General features: G+C 42.6%; 1 protein-coding gene across 5 annotated transcripts in view; it reads right to left on the bottom strand.

Moving 5' to 3' along the window:
• Nucleotides 1–22,936, bottom strand: part of LOC101687332 (schwannomin-interacting protein 1) — a 152,104-nt gene that overhangs the window by 93,468 nt on the left and 35,700 nt on the right. Inside the window, exon 1 of one of the 5 annotated variants that reach the window (XM_045088565.1) lies at nucleotides 22,109–22,577. The exons of the other annotated variants lie outside the window; for them this stretch is intronic. Within the exon in view, the coding sequence (XP_044944500.1) occupies nucleotides 22,109–22,141 (33 nt within the window). The 5' untranslated portion in view covers nucleotides 22,142–22,577. Of the gene's footprint in view, nucleotides 1–22,108; nucleotides 22,578–22,936 lie in introns of those variants that run through there. 5 annotated transcript variants of the gene reach the window in all.

Here is a 22,936-nt window from a genome sequence, read left to right as displayed (position 1 = left end):
TTTTTACTTTAAATAGTCCTCACTATTTGATGTTGGAAAAAGTAAGTATCTGACAATTTCTAAGAAAAATATATTATTTACTCATACGTTCTGTGTATAAATATATATTTAATATATTTGCATGCACTGTTTTCCATAAAATGTTTGTGTTCCATAATGTGTTTGTAAATTGACAAGAATTCAGAAATTTCTCCTTTCAGAGAAACGTTTACAACTGTTACTTATAGTTAACTGTTACCACCCCAGCTGAAAATTCTTCCTATATAAAATCCTTGTATATACATAAACTTACTTTATATGTAACTTTTTGAGAAATGCAAGAACATGTTGCCCGATTTTGAGTCACTCCTATTAGACATAATGAGGGACTCAAGGATTCAGTGAGGAGTGAAAAGGGAAAAAAAAAGTACATGCCACAAGCAGAGGTTTTTGCAGGACAGCCTTGGAAAGGATAAAGAATCCAGCCCACAGAAGATTACATACTGTTGAGGTACCTGGATGACTCAGTTGGTTAAGGGTCCTACTTTTCATTTTAGCTCAGGTCATGATCTCAGGGTTGTGAGATGGAGCCCTGAGCTGGGCATGGAACCTGCTTAAGATTCTCTCTTCTCCCTCTTCACCTCTCCCCTACCCTCTCTCTCTCTCTCTCTCTTTTTTATTAAGGATTTCATTTATAAGAGAGAGAGATCACAAAGAGGCAGAGAGGCAGGCAGAGGGAGAGGGGTAAGCAGGCTCCCCGCTGAGCAGAGAGCCCGATGCGGGGCTCGATCCCAGGACCCTGGGACCATGACCTGAGCCGAAGGCAGAGGCTTAACCCACTGAGCCACCCAGGTGCCCCACCCATACCTCTCTTGAAGAAGAAAGAAGAAAGAGGGAATAAGAAAGAAGAAAGTAGAAGTAGGAGGAGGAGAAGGAGAAGTAGAAGAAGTAGAGATTACAAAGTGTATGTTTAAAAAAACACGCCCTTGGTTGCCAACATTTAAAAATGGAGATTTTCATATTAAAATCCCATGACTTACACTTCAGCACAGCCCCCAAGGAGCTGGCTGTTCCCTGTGCTATCTAGGTCCCCTTAGATTAAGTCCACTGTCTTCATTTGTCAGGGTAGGGTAAGGGTTCCCTTATTTAAGGCATATGAACTTGCATATATGATTGGAGGTATCTTGAATTTGAGCACACACACCTCTGTCCTGGGTAAAAATAATAGCCTGTGGGCCTCCAGCAGCAGAAGAAAGACCTGGCATAGTTCAGTTCTCCTTCCATTGTTGGGACCCTCCCTGCCCACCAGTGGTCAGAGACCAAACATGGAGAATCACTGCCATATTGTCACAGAGCAACAATTACTGTGGAGGCCGGGGTTTCTTAGACCCAATGGTCTCACGGCAAAGTTGACCCTCTAGAAGGTCTTCTAGGTACCTTCTAGCAATAGGTAGCTGAGTTGATAATAATATTCTGTCACTGTCCATAGTTTAGTTTGTGAGCCTGGCTTTGAGTAGCTTTGAATCAGTCCTTTTCCTGGATCTGTTAGTGGGGGGGGGGGGGGGAGGGCAGCTGCAAGAGTGGCTCCGGGGTAGGGGGTGGGGGTGGGAAGAGCAGAAAATTCTGGCTTTTAGGACTCAGGCATGCCATCATCATGGTCAGAGCTATGCACTGACCGTGCACTGGGGAGGCTGGCCAGAGAAACACGGGTTCAACTATACTCAACCTTTCCGTCCAAGAGTGAGATCAAGGAGGTGAGCATCAGCCTGGTCATAAAATCAGGTGTCATGTGTGTTTCATTCGTACTCGTTTGTGTTGTATGCTGAACGGAAGTCCAAGAGGCAGAGACAGTTCACTATTGTATCCATGGCAGTTGGAGCAGCGTGTGGCATACAAAAGATGCTCAATTAAAATATGTGAATGAATAAGTGAATGAATGAAAACACCACTCCTTTCTTCCTAGAGGCCTCTTCTTCCTAAGACCAGGCTGCCATCATCTCTCACCTGGAAGACATCCACTACCTCTCAGCTGAGTCAGACTCCAGGCCTCCGTGTTTCTTCTACTCAGATCCAATCAATCTCTTCCTTGAATTGTCTTTCTAGAATCCAAATCCATTGTATCACTTCTCCATGTAAAACCCTGCAAGAGGTTTCCTCTTACTCTTGGGCTAAAGTCCAGGGGTGCCTGGCTGGCTCAGTCAGTACAGCACATGTCTCTTGATCTTGGGTTTGTAAGTTCAAGCCCCATGTTGGGTGTAGACATTACTTTAAAAGAAAATTTAAAAATCTTAAAAAAAAAAAAAAAAAGGATTAAGTCCAAATTTTTAAATGGAACGTCAACCCGGCCCTCTTAACATGGCCAGCCTTACTGAAGTTCTCCGTGCGCCTTAGCACTCTCCTGCAGGCCCCTTCTTCCCATCTCCCACCAGACTGGGAGCAAACTCCTCCGCTTATCTTTTGGGTCTCAGCATGAGCCTTCCAGGTGTTCTCACCGCTTCTTATTCCCCATTATTACGCCTATCATGTTCCTCTGCTACAAGCTATGGGGCCATCTGTCCGCTGGCCAATTAACAAGGTCAGGCTCGTCTGTCTGGTCACCTTGGTCCCTGGCACTTGGTTCAAGGAGGGCCTGGCACTAAGGAGGCAGCGAGGAAAATTTCTGGATAAGTAGGTTTCATGTTGTGCCAGATTTGGTGCCATGTTCCTTGTGATCCTCCATTTCATGACCTCAGACATAAAGCTGAGGCTCAGAGGGGTGAAGAGATTTGCCTGGGGTTAGGATTCAGATTCAAGTCAGTGGACCACAGGCCTGCTTCCTTCCCACAGTACCATGCGGTGGCACTTAGCTTTCCTTTTCCACGAGAGCAGCCCAGACAGCATACCTGCATCTGAGTGCGCTTGACCGGGCTTGCATCTATTACCTAAGGAAGAAGGAATGCCTGAGGAGATGGAATTTTTGGTGGTTACTCAAGACTGCACACAAATATGAATAAAGCCTCTTAAACACCAGAGTAAAGGAATGTAGGTCAAATCAATTGCCCTGCCCAGCATTTCCCTCTATTACCCAACTTTTCTCACTGCACGTGTAAGACCACAAGTGGACGATAGCTAAATGGAAAATTCCAGGAGCTTTGTAACAGCATTAAAAACAAAGGCTCAAGAAATCAAGGAAAGGATTTTAAAATCACTTTCCTTTTTTATCATTCCAATTTGCAAGTTCAGATTTACTAATTTATTAAGAGTCAACCAGGTATAGAAAATGGCGGTAGGCCTTTGGAAAAATAAGCCTTGTTTGGCTGTTATGAAAACTGAGTAAATGATGATGACAATGACACAGAAAACTATGATTAGCAATATGGGTCAGGTGTATATATACATTGCCATTCAATCCTCTAACAACCCTGTGAATTAGGTACTATTAATAGCCCCATTTTACAGATATACAAGTCAAGGCACAGAGGGGTCAAGTAATTGGCTCAGGGTCACAAACTAGGAGGGACAGAAAGGATTAGAACCTAGCCTAGCCTGTTCCAAACCCTGCCCTGCTCCACTGCACAGTACCAACTTTCTGATTCGTGTAAGACTCATATAAATGACACTTCCTAATAGATGAACATTTTTAGAAAAATGTGGTACAGAATTGGCCTAACAACATTTCAGTATCAATTTGTATCCTACATATGTGCTGTCTACAGTAAGAAACTTCACAAAGTTGACATAATGCTTAATTTCTTCTAAGGTAACAATAGAAGAAAAAGAAAAATCCCTCAGAGGAAGAATCTGAAGGAAAGACTTAAAAAGTAAGTAGATGCAGGAGCTCCCACTTTTTAACCTAAGAGACACTTAAGGGCATCTAATAAAATCAAGTTTTATAGTGAGCTGCTGGATACCGTTACCAATGGAAGCAAAATATGCAGGTTCAAAAACATACAACGACCTTACCAACTTATCAATACCATGGCTACAGAAATAAGTGGCCCCATTGCCTCCTGCCTGCCAATTTAGAGGAATTTAAAAAATAGTCCTTCGTGTTAATAATTTTGCAGGGTTTAAGGCTGAACACCAAGATGTGGGTCTCCTGAGCAGCAGAACGCCAAAGACCAAACACGACAGGAAAAGCCAGTTAGTCATGGAAAAATGGACAATTCAGTAGCTGGTCATTTAAGTCCTTATTCTAACTGAATGACATCATCTAGAAGGAAAACACTGTGGTGCTTGTCCAGAAAGTTTCAGTCACTTCTCTCCTTGATATACAGAATGCATGCTTTTAGGTTTTATCTCCCTTTCATGATTTCATAGCCTTGGTACGCTCTCAGAGTGATTATTCATCTCTCCATGGTCAATGTAAGGCTTCTTCTTCACCAAAGTGTTTTTGTTCTTGTACATCTGCTCTTTGCTTTGGCACCATGACTCTCAACTCTTTGCATTGAGATTTATATCCCACATCTCCAAATTCCCTTTTACTATTGTATTACCTAGCAAGTGTCACAGAAGAGCGGGTACTGTAGCTGTGCAGACGGCTCTCTCCCTGTTGCCCCCACATGTCATTGCCCAGTCACGCTGTTTTCATCTCTGCTCTTCTCTGGGGAGCCAGGGAAGAATGGGTGCATAATGGCTCCAGCGCGGCAGGCCTCCTTGGCAAGTAGCAGCTCATCAAAGACTCACTGGATTTCAACCAATCACTTCATGCCAACCTACTCACCCAGACTCCTCTCTGAGTCCCCCTCCCCCACCCACAGACCATCTCTCACTAGGTCCTGAAGATTCTGCATGCTTTATATGGCTTGTGTTTCTGCCTATTCTCTTCCACTACCACCCTCTGTCTTTATTTGGGAGGGTTTGCCCTGCATATCCAGGGCTCCTAATACACACCTCATGCAGCACAACCCTGGAGAAACACTGCTCCACACACATGCTACTCCACGGCCATGTGGTCCCCACGCAGTCTCTCTTCCATGTCTCCATAATTTTACACATGCTGTTCCCACTGCCTGGAATGTACTCTTTCATATCCTCCCAGCAAACCAGGGTTAATTACTTTTAAAGATCTAGCCCAAGATTCTCTTCCTCTGACCTACTCAAATAAAGTAAATCCTTCCTGTGGACCACTGTTGTGCCTAAGTGCATACTTCTAGCACATATATTAACCAATACCGAGATGGTTTTCATGGTAAACATCCCTATTTAGGAATCAAAATATGGTTTCCAATCCCAGCTCTGCCCACTTACCAGCTGTTTTAGTTCATTTGGGCTACCATAACAAACTACCATAGAATGGGTGACTTAAACAACAGACATTTATTTCTCATAATCTGGAGATCAAGGTGCCAGTATATTTAGATATAGGAAGACCCTTCTTCCTATATCCTCACATGGTGGAGAGAGGAGAGGGCACTAATACCATGATTAGGGCTCCACTCCCATGACCCCATCTAAACCAATTACACCCCTCCCCTCCAAAGACTCCATACTTGCTAATACTATGACATTGGGGGGGGGAATAAGGGCTTAAACACATGAACTTTGAGGGAGGACACAAACATTCAGTCCAAGACACCAGCTATGATATTAATATCTCTAAGTGCCATTTGAAAATGGAGTGAATAAGAGTACCTACCCCATTCAGCTGTTGGCACTATCCCGAGAAGTACTGCTGTTAGTGAAGAAACTAAAGCAAAGAGATTAAGCACATTTCCAAACATCACAGAGAAGGAGGGCCTTAGCCCCCAAGCAGTCTGGCTCAGGCCCACATTCTTAACTACTGGAAACCTGTATTCCCTACTAGGAAATGGACTGGCTGAGTTGTTGACTTGCCAAATGTCTAAATTTGGTTCTCTCCTGCTCAAAGGTCACAGAGTTGTTAGCAGACAGTGTTTGGCAGAAGCTCTGGGGCAGAGGCAGAGTGAGCGAATGGACTTAGTGCCCATGTCAGTGTCCCAGCTCCTTAGATCTCTTTCTGTCTCCTTCAATGAGCCCTTGACTTTAGCTATACTCTTGTAGGTCTTCCCACCCTACTTCACCTCTACAAGACCAAAATCAACATCACTTATTCTATGACAGATGTTAGAACTCTTCGGGGAAAAATCAGATCAGAATCTATTGGTATGTCCCAGGCACTGGTAGTTTTAATGGGCACACCCACCTTCTGCTCGTCATCTCAATAAGCAGTTAGAATTAAAAAAACCATTGCCAGGAGCATCCCCTTCCCCCAGGCGGCTTCCTCCATCTCAGGATCATCTTTTTGGTGACACCCACCAGTCTATAAGGATCCTGTTTGTTGGCCTATCACTGGAGTTCTTGATCATTTTAATGCCATAAGAACTCCCTTTGGCATTCTGGTGAGGTCTGCAGACTCCTTTATAGAACGATGTTTTTATATGCATATAGCAAAAAAAACATAGGATTACAAGGAAATGTTTTATTGAAATACAAATATATTGACCGTTAGGAGTGGCCTGGTTTGACCCTGATCTTAAGGTCAGAAATCCAGACTTCTCGTATGTTGGGGCTGAACACACACTTGGTGGTCAACAAATGATTGTCAGGAGAATAAATTCAGGAGTAAGTCACACTCTGTTGAGAATTATTGTTCTAGTGGCAGAAAAGTACTGTATGTGGGGAAAACTTTAGCAATGCACCATTTCAGAGCTGATGAGATTCAAATGTTATGCAGTCTATTTCTGAAATAAGTTCCTAGGCATGTGAAAATTTAAAAATTGGTAGCCTTTTAAAAAGTCAATAGAATCAAATTTCTGAATATGGTATCATCACTTCCAGCCGTTGGAAATGTTCTTCTCTTGCCTATCAGGAACTGTAGAAAAGAGATGTGACTAACTCAGATGTTTCTGTACTCTAATAAGAAAAGTGGTATTTGAATTCTTTTCCCTGCTGCAGTAGACAGAATAATGGCCTCTCCCAAATATGTCCATGTCCTAATCCCCAGAACCTGTGATTATATTTCTTTACCTGATAAAAGGGACTTTGTAGATGTGATGATTAAGTTAAGGGTCTTGGATGGAGAGCTTATCCTGTATTATCCAGATGTCTAGTGTAATTACCATCATTATAAGATGACGGTAGGTGAAGTCAGAGGACGAGATGTAATGACAAAAGCAGAGGTAGGAATGGGGGGCCGTGAGTCAAGGAGTGCAGGCAGCCTCTGGAGGCTAGAAGAGACAAGGAAACAAAGTGTCCTTTAGAACTTCCAGAAGGAATCCACCTGCCAACAGCTTGATTTTTGCCCTTCAAGACCATTTCAGACCTCTAGACTCCAGTACTATCAGACTCCAGTACTATAATAGATTGTGGCAATTTGTTATAGCAGAGGTAGAAAACTAATACATCTGACCATACCAGTGAGCAACAAAATGGCCAATAGATGCAATGTAAGAGAAAGAACGAAGCACACAGGTTTCCTTTATGCTAGTGTTTCCCAACTGGTTGCATGTTAAGCCCACCTGTGGAGCTCAGACAGATAGATACATACACAGACAGCCGGACAGGTATAGATACAGATACACACACACAAACACACACATGCAAGCTAATGCTAGGGTCCCAACTGAATCAGGCTCTTAAGATAGGAGAATGATGACTTGGATTTGAATATTAAAGGCTCTTGGGGTTTGTGATATACAGGCAAGACTAAAACCCCTACCCCATACCAATAAAAGTAGAATAAGATATAGTTTACATACAGTCTTTTTCATCCAAGGTAAATATATGCTATGTATAAACATTCTTATTAATTCTTAAAAGCGACTGTGAATCAAGGAGATGGCAAATAAAAAAAATAAGCAAAGAATCAAACAATTTGCCTCCAGTTACTGGCAAATCTCTGATGTGGTTAAACAAAGAATCAAAGTTCTTTCTAAAAATTCAATTCAGTACTCTAGTCACTAGAAGAGAACACATCTCTTCACGCCAGCCCGTATCAAATCTCCATTCAGATTAGCAAACTGTCAACCTGTAAGTAAGGCCTAAAACCCCCAAGGCCTGAAAAATGGTTAAGGCACTTGAGTTATTTATTTTTAATTCTCTTATTAAAACTTTAGGAACGGAAAGCCAATCACCTAAATCCTTTCTGGAGGTAGGAAAGGGAGTTGCATAAATCCTAACTGCACTAATAATTTAAAAGAAAAATTCCCTTCCAAGCCAATGACAGCTAAGATGCTGATTAACTGTGCAAATGAAACACAAATATCTCAACAATGAAAACTTTACTGCTAAATTCACTAATGTCCAAAATGCCTACCCAAGCTATGAATGATTACCAGCATGGTAATAATTAATAACAACAGGAGCATCCAACTCCTGTTTATGGTTCCAGTCACGATCTCCGGGTCCTAGAATCCAACCTGCCTCGGGTTCCCTGCTCACCAAGAGTCTGCTTGAAGATTTCTCTCCCTCTCCTCCTGCCCCTCCCCCCAGCTTGCACATGTGTAAGCACATACTTTCTTTCTCAAGTAAATAAATAAATCTTAAAGAAAATAATAACAGCATGCTATAATTTATGAAGCACTTACTACCTCCCAGACCCCATGTCAAGTGCTTTTACACACAACACCCTTTAGCAGCCCTGTGACTCTAGTGTTTATTCTCACATCATAGACTAAGAATTGAGCTCAAGGAGGTAAGACACCAGCGTGGCAGAGTTGGAACTCAAAGCCAAGTCTGTCCGATGCCCAAAGCCACGGCACTTGACAGGCCCTTAAGAAAGGCTGTTGAACTGCTCTGACTAGGATACAAGGAGGGCACTCTCATTACCGACTCCATCAGCCACAAAGGAATTCTCTAGAGAGATACCATGGAATTTTAATCTTTAGAAAAAAATGAGTCATTTTTTTCCCCAAGACACAAGACAGACACACTGAGAGAACAGTTATTATGAGGATAGACTTTTACACCCAAATATGAACATGACGTCAAATAAAATCTCAAAGTGAAATGAGATTATCACACAGCATTCTATTCTCTGAGAAACTTCAATGTGGTATTAAAAATAAGTTGAAATTTCGGTTTCCTTCATTAACATAAAAGTTATTTCTTAACGACAACTGGGGAACAATCTGTAGGCTAATCTAAATAGATTGACAGATTCCCTCCATTGTTCTTTATCACAAATACTACCCTTCCTTGTTTTGTTTTTTTAAAATAGAAACAAGTGAATAAAACTGAGAATAAAGACCAACACAGGAAGGGAGGGATACCAAAAAAGCCATGAGCCTCTGCTCTATGATGCTGAGGGGGACTCTATAAACCACATTTCCCAGGCTCCTTTGGCACCTGGCTCCCTGCTAGGTCCTGCCCATGGGAGGCACCGGTGGACTAACCAGTGAGAGCAGAGGAGGGAGATGTTTTGTGAAACCCAGTTCCTTTGCAGCATTCCTCCCACAGCCACCAGTCCTAGGATAACCCTTCTGTGACCTGACTGTGGCTGCCAGTTGTGCCCCAGGGATGGTCCTCAAGCATGGCTCTGTCCCCCCACCTCTACCACCACAACCCTGGGCTCTGGCCCAGCCACATGAGGCCCCTCCAAGGAAGATTCTGGTAACACTATCTGTTCCCTTTTGTTCCCTCAACCCTCAAGGTGGTGGCTGGCGGCTTCTTGTAATTACTAGTCTCTGGATTACCTTGGTGTATACTCTTTGTTCCTCCTTCTCTTGCGTAACCAATTCTCTATACTAAATCTACTTCCTGAAATTTGTAGAATGGTTTCTGTTGGCTGACTGGACCCTGGGATGGTAGGACAGTGAAAGGAGAAGGTTATACATGAGAATATACCTGCTTTGTACCATGTCACAGAGACTGGTGTGGATCTACATATGGTCTGTACTGAGGGCCACGCACCATAACCCACAGGCAGTTTCAAGTCCGTCCATCCCCATGTGCTAAGGCTATTTAATAAAAAAAATTTTTTACAAGAACTCATGGCAGGCATGGTGTGAGGGGTTATGCAGACACAGCCCACATTCTGATTTCTCAGAACCAGTTTTAATGGTCTTTCTTTATTCAAAGGGCCAAATTTTTAAAGCTGGTAAAGGCAATTGCAGGATTCCAAAATAAAAACACTAAAACAAATAATATAACTTTTTTACAACACAATTTGGTTCAAGTGTCTTTATTAAGAAAAGAAACCCATTTTTAATGTAAAATCTAAAAATAGCATGATGGAGGCAGGAAGCCAGAGCTCGGGAAAAATGACTTCTTAATGGACTTGGAACATTGTGAAAATATGAAATGTATAAATGTTTTTTCAAAGTCAAGTTCCCTTCATGCGCAAAGAAAGATGGAAATAATCTTGTAAGGGGAGATTGTACCTTTACTCAAATTAACCACCAAGAAAGGAAACTCAGTATATAAAGGACACACATTAGCAAACTCTAATGCTGCCCAAGTTCCTCTTTCATAAAAACAGTGTATGTTACATCTAATGAAAAGTTACTCTAAAAATTAAATGTTTAATGATTCGCTAAAAGTGTTTCCAATCTCTGTGGACTTTGTGCCCCACTGCTGAGTAGGGTTTGCAGTGCAGAGAGAAGCATTCTTACAGACTAGTAAAAACTGAAGCTTTCCACTTAGAGGATCCATTCCCCAGACAATGGCCCTGTCTAATCCTTGTACAAAGTCCAGGGAGGCAGGGCCTTGGCCGGTCAGAACGTGACCATCCTTGGTGGGGGTGGGTCCAGCAAACAATCAATCATCCCATTCCTTGGCTGATTCTGCATCTCCTTCTGCTCAGCCGTTCCACAGAGCTGCCCAAGCAGGGCCTACCCCTCCTAAACTGATGTGATTATTCTGCTCACTGTGCTGGTTTTAGTTCTTATTATAAATCAGTAAATTTGCACTGCTATCTTCACATCAGCCTGGTAATCTGGATTTGAGTCCATCTCTGAAAAATAAAACTACCTTTCTTAGGATCACAAAAATCAGTTTCTGTGCCGTGAGGCTAAGGGGAAGATCCTGAATAACATAAAGGATAATTCTCAAAGTGTGGTCCTTGGATCAGCAATGTCAATGTCATCCTGGGACTTGTTAGAATTGTGAATTCCTGGGCACAACCCAAGATCTCCTAAGTCAAGGGGGCGAAGGCCAGCTCTTTGTTTTAACAAGGGCTCCAGCGGATTCTGATGTCTGCTCAACTCTGAGAGCCATTAAATTGAAACGACAATAATTATCTGAGGGTAGGTGGAGAATGGATGGTTAATTTTAGGTGTCAACTTGGGTAGGCCAGGTGCCCAGCTGGTTGGTTAAATACCAGTCTAGATGCTGTCTAGGTGGGATTAACACTTAAATTCTTAAGACTTTGACTAAAGCAGATGATCCTCCACAATGTGGGTGGGCCTCATCCAATCAGCTGAAGGACTTAAGGGAAAAGAAGAAAGGTCCCCTGACCCTGAAGAGGAAGGAACTCTTGCCTCCAGACTGACTTTGAACTCAAGATTTCAGCATCAACCTTTGTTCAAATTTCCAGCCTGCTGGCTTGTTCTGTAGATTTGAGACTTGTCTGTCCCGGCAAGAGCCAATTCCTTAAATCAATCAATCTCTCTCTCTCTCTCTCTCTCTGACACACACACACACACACACACACACACACACACACACCCCTACTGGTTTTGTTTCTTTGCTTCTCTGGAAAACTCTAATAATGATTTAATATGTGTATACATTAGAACTAGGATTCTGTTTTTTCCAGTACTGTATGCTTCAGTGCCTGGAACGTAGTAGGCTCTATATGTTTGATGAATGCATGAACTGTGGTAAATCCACTGAGAAAAGGAAGTGGATAATTTGGCCCTGTCAGGGGCCTCTTGGAAAACATTTGACCCTGAGGACACATCCACTAAATTCCTGCGAGCAATAAACCTCTCCTCAGGAATCTTCTAGAGTGTCTAGATAACCAACGGGAAATCACATTCAGGAATTGTATTTAGTGTTTCTGAGTTTAATTTCTTACCGGTGAAAGAATGGTCAGCACTCAGCAAGCCATTCTTAAGATTTTGTTCGATCCACAGGACCCACTGTTTTAAGTGGTATGAGCACACTGACTGCGTCTTGGCACTTCTGTTATGCTGTATGTTGTAATCTAGGACATGATTCTAGAGCAGATTCTTACAAGTACATTGGTTTTTTGGAAAGAGTGAAATTGAAAACCTCGCCTCAAATCCCGTCAATTTTCGTGTCTGCCCCAATACATTAATCTAAAGAATGAACTTTCCTGAGCAATGGCAATAGGGCTCTCGGACGTTGCTCTCCACCTCCCCGTCAGACACTCCGCAGAGGCCGCCAAGAACAAAGACAGAGCTTAGTCTCCAGGCTGAGGAGATTGTTTCTGAGGGTCAAAAGTCATCTTGATTAGACTATTTGAAAAGTCTGGGATGGTCCTTCTATCTGCCACACGAAATCAGAAAAAGTAAACATTCTTTGGCTAACCTCCACCCCCAGGCGACTGAAGCCCAAGTCAGGTTTCTTTGAAAACATGCCAGATGTTCAGTGCTGGTGGACCGACTCGGAATGAGTGAGGAGCTAGTCCAAAGTGGGCAGAGGCGGCAGAAAGGAGGGCGAGGGCCAACAAGTAGTCAGTCCCGAGGCTGTTAAATTACAAAGGTATTATTCTCTTTGAGGGAAAAACACTAAGAATTACTTTGTTGGATTTGCTCTCTGTTCACCTCACAACAACAACAACAACAACAACAACAACAAAAAACCCACCCCAGAATTGGAGGAAACCAAAACACATTTCACAGAGCATCCCTTCAGCTCCCTAAACTCTCAGCAAGGGCCCAACTCTGGGGCAGGAGCTGGGGCGGGCTGACAGTCCCTTAGCTCCCACAGACTGAACCTACAGGCCTGAGCCAAGTTTGTGTGAACAGGCATGAGCTAAACAGGCACTGGAAAATTACAGGAAGGTGCCACAGCAACGTCCACTGTTTAAAAGACAAGCCAAACAAAAAATGGTTAGAGGCTAGGCAGAGACTCACACCTGACAGTCAGCCCAGGTGGGAGCTACTTTGAGACAAATTCCAGGTATTTGCTGCAGAGTTTAAAAGTCTTAGGATAAAAATCATCACATCTGTAATGAACCTTATTAATAAGAAAAAAATGGAATGAGAATGATTTTCTTCTCGAAACTAAGCAAAACCATCTCATTTTGCAACCCCCTCCCCCAAAAGGGAGAGAAACAAACTCATTATTCTAAATCTTCAGACTGTCTAAAACAGTTTAAAACACAATAAAAATGTAAATACACATACAACAAAAATAGAGATGTATTGAAATTTTCTAATCAAATGGGTGTCACAAAATATCACAAAATAAGTCTGATGACTTCAACTGGTTTGTTTCACATAAACTAAGTCCTCATTGTCCGGGAGAGAATAAGTGGTTCCAGTGACAGACAGCTCTTTTGTTTCGGCAAGCAGCAGCGTTCGGTGGTACCCTGGATGTTTTGTTCAAACTTCTGACTAACATCCTCTTTATTCAGACTGATCAGGAAAATGTATTTTTCTTTTGACAGAGTTGGGCTGCTTTTAAAGGAATTACTTGTTTCAAATGACATCCTTCCACAGGAGCAGATAAGTTTGACACCTCCTGCACTCCTGCAGAACTTACAACTTGCCTCCTCCCCACCTCCCGACCAAAAAAAAAAAAAAACCAAACCAAAAACCCCACTGGCCTGCGGGGATGGCTCTGTATTTACATTCAGCCACACACATCAGCATTTACCAGGCTGAGGCCGCTGGCTGTCAACTCCTAGCTCTTAGTCAATATTTAATCACTGTGCAGTTACTAGGGAGAAGGAAACATTCCATCTCCCCATACATGCCTTTAATATGAAAAAAGCTTTCATTACATTTATAGAAGCATGGTTGCGCTTTTAAGAAAAGCTATCAAATTGAGAAGTTGCACCAGAGTTCTGCTACGGTGTTTTAAGTGTATTGCCATTAATAGGTGTTTAAAACGAATTATACATAATTGTGATTATTTTTCAAAGTATTACAAGCCTTTGGGTTCACTCTAAAACCTTTTTTTTTTAAATGGAGAAGGGTTAGAGAAAAACCATGCGATCCTTGCGTGGTTCATAACCTTCAGCCCTAGTTCAGTCTCAAGGTTACAAAGTAAAGCAACCATGCCAAGGCGAAAATTCAGATTTCTTTTGGGTTTTACTTAGTTAAAAGCTGCCCAGTTTTGTGTTTTGATAGAGATTTGTAAATAATTTTCTTAGACCCAGCATGATGCTATTTTAAGGATAACTAAAGGAACGGAAGCCAAAGGTTAAGGAAAAATCATAATAGAAACTGATGGGCGCCACCCACGTTACAGAGAACCCTTAGGCTCCAACCAGACAAAAACATTTCATGTTTCTTGTGTAGCAAATGGCTCTTCTAACAAGATGATCACCTGAGCTGGAGACGTTTTTACCATTTAAATGAGATCTGCAATGTTCCATAGGGAAGGCTCATGCATTACTTACAGTGTCAAGATAAAAGGAAACCGGCAGTGAAGGTGAATCAGAGTAATAAGTATTTAAAATGCCTTAGCTCAAAGGCACACGGTTCTCTTTCATTCCTTCTGCTAACCAGCGACAAGATGAACGGGTGTGGACTTGCTCAACTGGATGACCTGTGGCAGGAAACGATTCACTTCAAAGTTGCAAACCATATTTGACATTCAACAGGTTTTCATTGTGGGTGGGTAGATGAGAGACTTCAGCTTTACTGTGGCTCCTACATTTCATTGGTCCTACGCTGATGGATGGAGGAAGGGAGAGGTTTCCCTGACTTTCCTGCACCTGCCTGCAGGGCACAGGAGGTTTCTGAGAGGAAGTCCCAAGGACTGAGTGCTCACGTGGCTGACGTGAGAATGCCTGACTCTTTGCCCGCAATTCTGTCAGCATTTGGCATTTCAACATCTCTGCTCAGTCTCGGGTCAGTGTGCCTAAAGCTTCAGGTGAATCACAAGAAGCTCAGGAGGAGAAAGGCTGGGACTCCGTTTTAACATATTCCCAGCCCACAGCATCCAGGAGACCTGATAAGAAAACCCCACAAATATGTCAACCCCTTTAAGCCAAAACACCCAAGAACTTTCTGGAGCCTGAGAAGTTTAACATTAATTCACTACTGCATTCAAATATCTTCTTCCCACTTAATTCTCTAAAAGGCTCCATTCTCCGCAGTACCCTAAGTCTGTGAGTATAAGGAAATGGCATTTCAGGCATTGTGTCTATCATTAAACTCTTTGCAGCATTAAAAAAAAAAAATTAAATTTCCTACAGGAAAATTGCACGGTTATTTTATGGTATAAAAGATGGCTTTTAGAAGTAGAGGTGGAAAGTTCCATAAATGAGGTGCAGACTCAGATGCCTGGGCTGTGTTTGTTAGGAGAGTAATTTTCCTCAGGCTAGCCCTGACTTGAGTTCCACAAACCTTTCCAAACTCCTTTCCTGTGTGCTGGCTGCCACCCTTCCTGCCCCTCCTCCCACCAATCTTCTCCCACCTTGCACTGGGCTCCTCCCCTTCCAGGTCTTAGGTCAGTGGTCCTCCCGCAGCTGCCTCTGCAGGTGGCTGAGCCGGAGGCTTCCAGACTCCCTGACCTCCCTTCCTAGTGCTTACCTCGGATATTAAATAACCACCCGAGGAACTTATTTAATGTCCATCTCCCTCGCCAAAATAAATATGCCACTTGGGCAGAGCTCATAGCCCTCTTATCTCCCTTAGGGTCCAGTAACATGCGGCTACTAAATATGAATGACTGTTAAGTGAGTAAGTACATGAACGGACATGAAAAAAATCACAGGAGGCACTGGCTTCTGCTATAGCTTGTGCACTTTCTACTTCACCCTACCTGACCTCTTCCCTTCCTGGGCCTTCAGATGGCCATTTCTTTTGCTAGACTGCCACAGGTGATTACACTATTCCTGAATGTGGTCCCAGGAATTCTGCAAGGATAGCTTTCTGGGTGTGTTGCCCAACACATGGCAAGGACTCAGGCATGTCCCACTGTTTAGGGCTGTCTATAACCTAAACGGTCCCATTTTATAAGTAAGACAACTCATGAGGAGTAGGTAGCTCAGGATTGGGTGTCAAGAGGGCAGGAATGCACCATCTTCTCTCTCTGAACCTCCATTCAACCAGAGGATCATTATGACTCCTTTAAACCAACATGCAGGGCAAGTTTTTGACTAGTCTTAATGGACTAGCCAGATTCATGAGAAACAAGCATCAGGGTATCGGTGGGGACCTTCAAAGTGAAGGGAAGAAACATAAAGCCATGCATTTATGTTTGAATGGATTTATTTTTAATTTTTTACTATCTTTTTTTTCAGATTGTATTTATTCATTTGCGAGGGAGAGAGAGTGTGCAAGTGCAGGGAGGAGTAGAGGGAGAAGGACAAGCAGATTCCACACTGACTGCAGAGCCCAGCGGAGGGCTCAATCCCAGGACCCCGAGATCATGACCTGAGCCGAAATCAAGAGTCAGACGCTTAACCAACTGAACCACCCAGGTGTCCCTTGAATGAATTTTTAATTAATCAAAGTTTCCATGTATGAAGAATTCTCAAATAGCCGCAGGTGGGTGTAAGGAGATACTGTATATCCAGAGATTCCAGATGTTCGGATATGGCCGCAGCCATCAGCAAAGATGAGCAGTTGCTATGTAATGAACATCAGAGATGCTAAATCCCAAGTATCTGGTGTAACAGTCTTACTAGTTGAACGTGGAAAGCACGTGGTCCTTGGAGCCCGTGAGACCTGCGCTAGCTCTGTGATCCTGCCAGAAGCCTCAGTTTCCTTGTCTGTGAAATGGGAGTTACAGCATCCACCCTCCCTCACCGTGAGCATTAGGCACAATAAATGAACAGCAGCCAGCTCAGTCCCTGTCCGTCGTCGGCACTCATAAGTGATAGCTATTGCTATTATCACCAAAACAGGTTTAACGCATGTCTCTCCAGTTCTCACAGGAGCATCACCCTCTCCGACAGCATGTGGCACACTGGTGTGCTTACAGGATTCAGGTCAGCTTCCCCCACTGGGCTGCAGGCTCCAGGAGGGCAAGAAGCCCCATACATGACAGCTTCGTGTGAGCGTCTGTTGATCCTTATCACCACACCTAACACAGAGGAGGCATTCAGTACATCTTCACTGACTGAATAGGTGATGAAGAAAAAATAATGGCCTGTCTTAGGGAGAGGCTTGGCAGACATCATGGTGTGGACTATGCCTTGCTGAAAAGCTTCACATAAGCAATTTTAAAATCTAGCTCTTACTACAAAATGAACTCAGGTAATTTACTCCTTCAAAACTCAAGAGACTTCCTCCACTTACATCATATAACAGCATAGTTTCTAGAAAATAAGAATGGTTACAAGACATTCTTTAATTCACATTAAAAATTTATAGATTTATACCACGGTACTAGTTGTTTTTATCCCAGTAATTATAAGGAGGCTATGACTACTATTTTGGGCCAGGTCTGTCTGATTCCAGAGTCCGCAGATAACCACCTCCTTATACAGTCTCACCTGCATCACAAGAACACATCTGGACTGGCAGCAGAGGGCCCTGGGGTAAGGTCTGCTGACATTTCAGCCTCATGTTTGAATCTTGGTATTAACATCACCAGCCATGGGTTGAACCCCAAGTGGTGCAGTCAGCTTTGATCCTTTCCAAGGCCACAATGTCACCTTTAGATCTGCTCAGTCAACCCATAAATGGATACCATGAGTCTCATGAGAGAGTGAGGGTGTGTGGACAAGATGTCCAGGTCTGATGAGCCATGAGGTCTCTGCATAGGATGTCAATGTTCTGTTTATGACACCTCCAAAGTCTCTCCTGCTCTGTGTACCTATTTTCTCATCTGTAAAATGAAGCGGATTGGGCCAGAGTTGCTTTAAGGTCCATTCCACCTTTGATATTCAATGATTCTGTGAAAGACTCAAAAATATTAGAGACTTCTATTTAGTGATATTGGGCTCACAGATATGATATATGAACTTGATCCCTAAGTCCAGAGACTGTTTGCTGTTATCAATTAGGGTTCCTGATTTCAAACCAATAAAACCCACCCCAGCTGACCTAAACTCAGATTCAACAGGAGGTAGACACTGGAGCAGCACAGAGAAAGGAAGGGAGGCACTATGAAGCCCACTATGGCCCCTCATGGGAAGGGCTTGGCAGCCATCATCACTGTGAGGGCCTCCAGCTGTCCTAAGGGCTTCGAGGGGAGTGCCCTAGACCCAAAGTTCCAGAGAAGCTCCTCCACCTGCCGCAGAACCAGGGAAGGGGGAATCTGGGGCTGAGGTTCTAGAACAGGAGTCAGCTACTTGCAATTATCCTCCCACCAAAATCATACACAGCAGGGAAGGGGTAACTCCCTAAAAGGAACTTGGGTGCTGTCAGGAAGGGTAACTCCTGCTGGGCGCAAAGCCCATGAAAACCCCCCATAGGAGGAAGAACCCAAGAATATAGAGGTCAGTGAGGCCAAAATATCCTGTCCTCCAGCACAGCATCTAATGAATTTTAAGAGTATATAAACTGAAGCATTTATTCAAAACATTCTGGTCTAGAAAGCACAATTTCCAATGTGACATTATGGGTTTTGCTAAAAGAAATATTTATTTAGTATTATACAATCCACAATACATTGAACATGTAATTAGCAAAAGAATTCTGGGAAATTTAAACAAGTTTAAGAGGAACTCACTGATTCTGTCAGCCAAGCCCGGCCACCAAAGGCAGAGAATGACTAACTGGGAAACCCTCTTCAACGAGAAATCACTGAGTCACAGGGACCTCCTGCTGCTGACAAAACTCTGTCTGGTGCCCATTAGTAGTTTAGTTTTTTAAAAATTCTGATGATTCAGGTAACAAAGACTGAACATCTTGACAGGTCGGTTGTCTTTCTTTTTCCACACTTCCAAGAGTTTCCAACCCCCTTCCTGGGTATTTCTAATCCATGAAATCTCCCACACGTGTTCCTGGAATTAACACTCATTTCGCCTCATGAGTGACATTCATCCCCCAAGTCACTTACAGCTCTCTCTAGTCAACTGTAACTTACTCCCTTCCGCCTGAAATTTCATGCCATTCACAGCGCCTTCGCAATTTCACCAGAAGCTTAACTTTAAAGAAGAATACACCCTTTAAATCATGGAACACTATGGAAATGAAGGAAGTACTGTGACTCAAATATGACTAACATAACATAATAAAATGAAATTAAATGACATAAAATAAAATAAAAGAAGTATACTCCCAAGCCAAAGCTGTTTCCTAAAAACAATCAAACAAACAAAAGATCTGGATGTTGGTGAGCCAAATAACATTCCCAAGAACAATGACAATTTGTGGCCGTTCATAGCCCACAGAAAAGAGCTGATGGGCAAGTACTTAATTTATGCTATCCTTGGGAACGTCCGACACAGCTCCTCACACCCATGCTCCCCATTAGAGGGCCTGTCCTCTATGGGTCAGCATGTGCTTCTCTTTCTACCTGCCCTGTTCTTCACTGCACACACTCTCCCCACAGGGCAGCCGCAGAGTTTCCACCGAGGAAGGCAACCTGATTGGCAGAGGGGCTAGGAGAATGTTTTTCAAAATACACTTAAAGCCAACACATAGTGGAATATTTGCTTAGGTTCTCTTGAGATGACTTTGTGGGGAGGTAACGGAGACTATGGAGGGAAATAGCTCTCCCCTCTATCAAGCCACAGCCTACAAGGATATATTACTTATTACTTAAGTTGACTTGGTGTAATAACTTTTTAATCATAAAAGCTAATGTAAATCCAAATAAAGCTTGTAATGTAGGTAATAATACTGTGTCCTTGTTCATTTCTTAGTTTTAGCAAATGTGCCACAGTTGTAGGAGATGTTAACATCAGGAGGAGCTGGTTTGCAGGATATGCATGAACATTCTGGACTATCTTTGTGACTCTTCTGTAAATCTAAAATTATTTCAAAGTAAAAAGTCATGTTTAAAAAGTGAAATGAACAGTGTTTCCTATTTTTCTAAAGGAATGTGAATCAAGACCCCAAACTTGACTCGTTTGCATGAAATCTGTGTTGACTTTTTACTTAGAGCCAGTAATTCTAAAGAGGAAGCAAAAACAAAAATTTCCCAACCTCTATGCTTCCAACAGTATATTATGTCATAATAGCTGGAATTAAATAAAATCTAAACATGATTCAACAATCTTGAAGTTTCATTAGATTCCATATAATAAGAAATTTTATCAAAACTCACCTGTACTACCAACCCTTGAATTAATGGTCTCAGATGAATTTCTAGAAGAAAAAAGAATTAAGACCACATATCCGGTGTGTGTGTGTGTATGTGTGTGAGATTGTTTAAGGTAAATTTTTCTTTAAGAATTCCTCCTTGCTCATTATTTATAAATGAAGAAAAATAAATCATGATACAAGTCCCTGAATGCAAATACAAAATCAGTTTTTGAACTGCTTTGAAAGAGAAAAGTAAATTCTAAGTAATGGGATATGTATAAGAATTAAGTGAAACAGAATAAGGTGTATACAGTTATCTCTCCCTCCAACCCCTGGATGTTACTGTTTCAAAGGAAGTTACTCTGGTGTCAGTAAATCAGAACATTTCTTCATGAGTCTTCTTCCCTAACATCTCTCGTTTCTAGTCTCTCACCAGACTTCTCAGCAAGCCACACCCACCTCGCCCACCTCACCTCCACTCAGGAAAATCACTGAATCTCTCTGGGTCTCAGTTTTTTCATCTGTAAAATGAGGAGACTTGCTTTGGTGTGGGATGAGAAGTTGGTAGCCCAAAGGTCATATTTTGAAGAACTGATATGCTTGTTACCCCTATAAAATTATGTTTTTTTTTTTTTAAGTTACTTGCCAAAGTTTCATACTTAAGATATGTCTCATAAAAGTTTGATCTGGGACTTCTCCTGGCATATCAGAATGTTGACTATATTCTGGCATGGTAACAAATCAGGCAGAATGTTAGAACAGCCCCCCTTTTATGGCTGGGACACACTGTCCAGCTCACCCCGGTCCTGCTTCCCCCTGACCCACAGTCCTCATTAGTTACCTACATGGCTCTGGAAGCATCTGGCTTTGCCATCTTTGCTATGGAATCCCTCCTACCTCTAATATTTGGATTCCTCGTGTGATTGCTTATTAGGAAAACAGAGTCCTAATGAGGCCGCAAGCACACTGGAATTTCTGCAGGGGTCTTACTTATACGTTAGTACATACAACAGTTATACATTGGCTCTGTCGAGTGTTTTTGTGTGAAACACGAGAAACATCAATCCAATATTGAAACCACCATACGATAGTAGAGCAGGAATTCAAGAAGTCTTAAAAGTACTGCTACATAAAATTTTTCTTCTCGAACAGGATCTGACTTTAAGGGCTATTTGGGTCAGACTGTGGGGCCACAGTAGGCTGAGTAACAACTTTAACAGGAGATCACTAGTTACATAATTTCAGTATTCAAAAATAAAATCCCAGTGGTCTTCTCTCTTACTCCTTACCAATTTTAGAGTGGAAATAAAAAGGACGGAGCACTTAAGATGCAGTTGCTCATAATAAAATGTCAGACCAGGTCAAATGGACCAAAAATTATGTAAGATTGCACAAAGAAAAAAAAAATTGTCTGCAATTTTCATAAGTGGTATAATTTTTAGCTACTGGTGCCATGAGGAGAAAAACAGAAGGCTAAATTGGTTTTGAAACTATTTGAAAACATGTTATTTTTATCGGAGTTGAGATTAGCCTTTAAATTGTCTTCTAAGGAGACACTGTGCAGGTTCCCAGAGGTCCAGACCCTTCTTATTTTAGAAATAACTTTCACTCTACTCTTTCTTTGTGTGGGGATGGCGGGGGTGGGGGGTTCCAGATATTGTGCTGCTGGACTTGACATTAAAAATGCCCCAGCATTTCATAACACAGCAGCTTTTTAAGTTCTGTTTTTATTTTTTAATGCTCTAACCTCAAATCTAAATTTACAACACTGCCGGAGATCTTAGGCATTATAAGGAAATTACCTCATTGCCTTTAAACTTTTTTAGACAGCCGAATTCTTTCCATATATGGCAAACATGAAGGAAGCTGAATCAAATGATGTTAGTTTGGTAGTTGCCATGACTTACCTTTGTTTTGTTCTGAACATGCCCACAACCCATATGTGAGGGGGGGGACCCCCGCCGCAGCTAGCAGGCTGGGGAGAGAGCCCGTCATCAGCTCCTTGTCAACACCTAGTCCATGAGGACGCCTGGTCATGGGCCCTGGTCATCAGAGGACGAGCCACTTGCATACAGACTTTAAGTTGGTTCTCTACACACAGGGGATGTCCACACGAATGAAAGATGAAAGAGAGGCGGGCTGCGGATCACGGTGGCGCGGTGGCCCAAGGGAGGTCCCAGTGGGTGTGCACCGTGGAGGGGGCAACACTGTGCCTGGCCAGCTTGCCCGCGCTCAGGGAGTTCCTAATGGGTGACCTGCTGGCCGGAGGCCCAGCTGTGAGGCCAGAGATCACGCTCTGCTCTCCACCCTCTCCTAAGCCTGGGCAAGTGCAGCAGTGCCTAGAAAAGCCCAGCCCACACAGTTTCTTGCTGGATGCTTTCTGGGGAAGAAAAAAAAAATCCCACTCTGAATAACTTACACATTCATTTCTACAAGAGATTTGAAGGCTCAATCATCTCTATTAGGACATGGGCGATAAAACCCTCCTGAATTGATATATTTGCAGAAATCAGCTGCTGACTAATGTATGGCTTTTTGTGATCCACAATAAATGGAGCTTTTAAAAAACATGTATACTATGCTAATATCCCAAGGAAGAAAGATCCACAATCACTTTATAAAAGGATAAATACCAAGGAGTAGCTTAGAGAAATGGAAGGAAATAAAAGAAGAAAAAAGATGAACTTGATATTTTTGATCATGGATATACCCAAAAAGGTAATTTAATTACAAAT

The sequence above is a fragment of the Mustela putorius genome, unplaced genomic scaffold (genome assembly GCF_011764305.1).
Source record: "Mustela putorius furo isolate JIRA1106 unplaced genomic scaffold, ASM1176430v1.1 tig00003834_pilon_pilon_pilon, whole genome shotgun sequence".
Lineage (NCBI taxonomy): Eukaryota > Metazoa > Chordata > Mammalia > Carnivora > Mustelidae > Mustela > Mustela putorius.
Note: the sequence above shows the minus strand (reverse complement) of the source record. Positions and strands in the feature narration are given on the sequence as shown.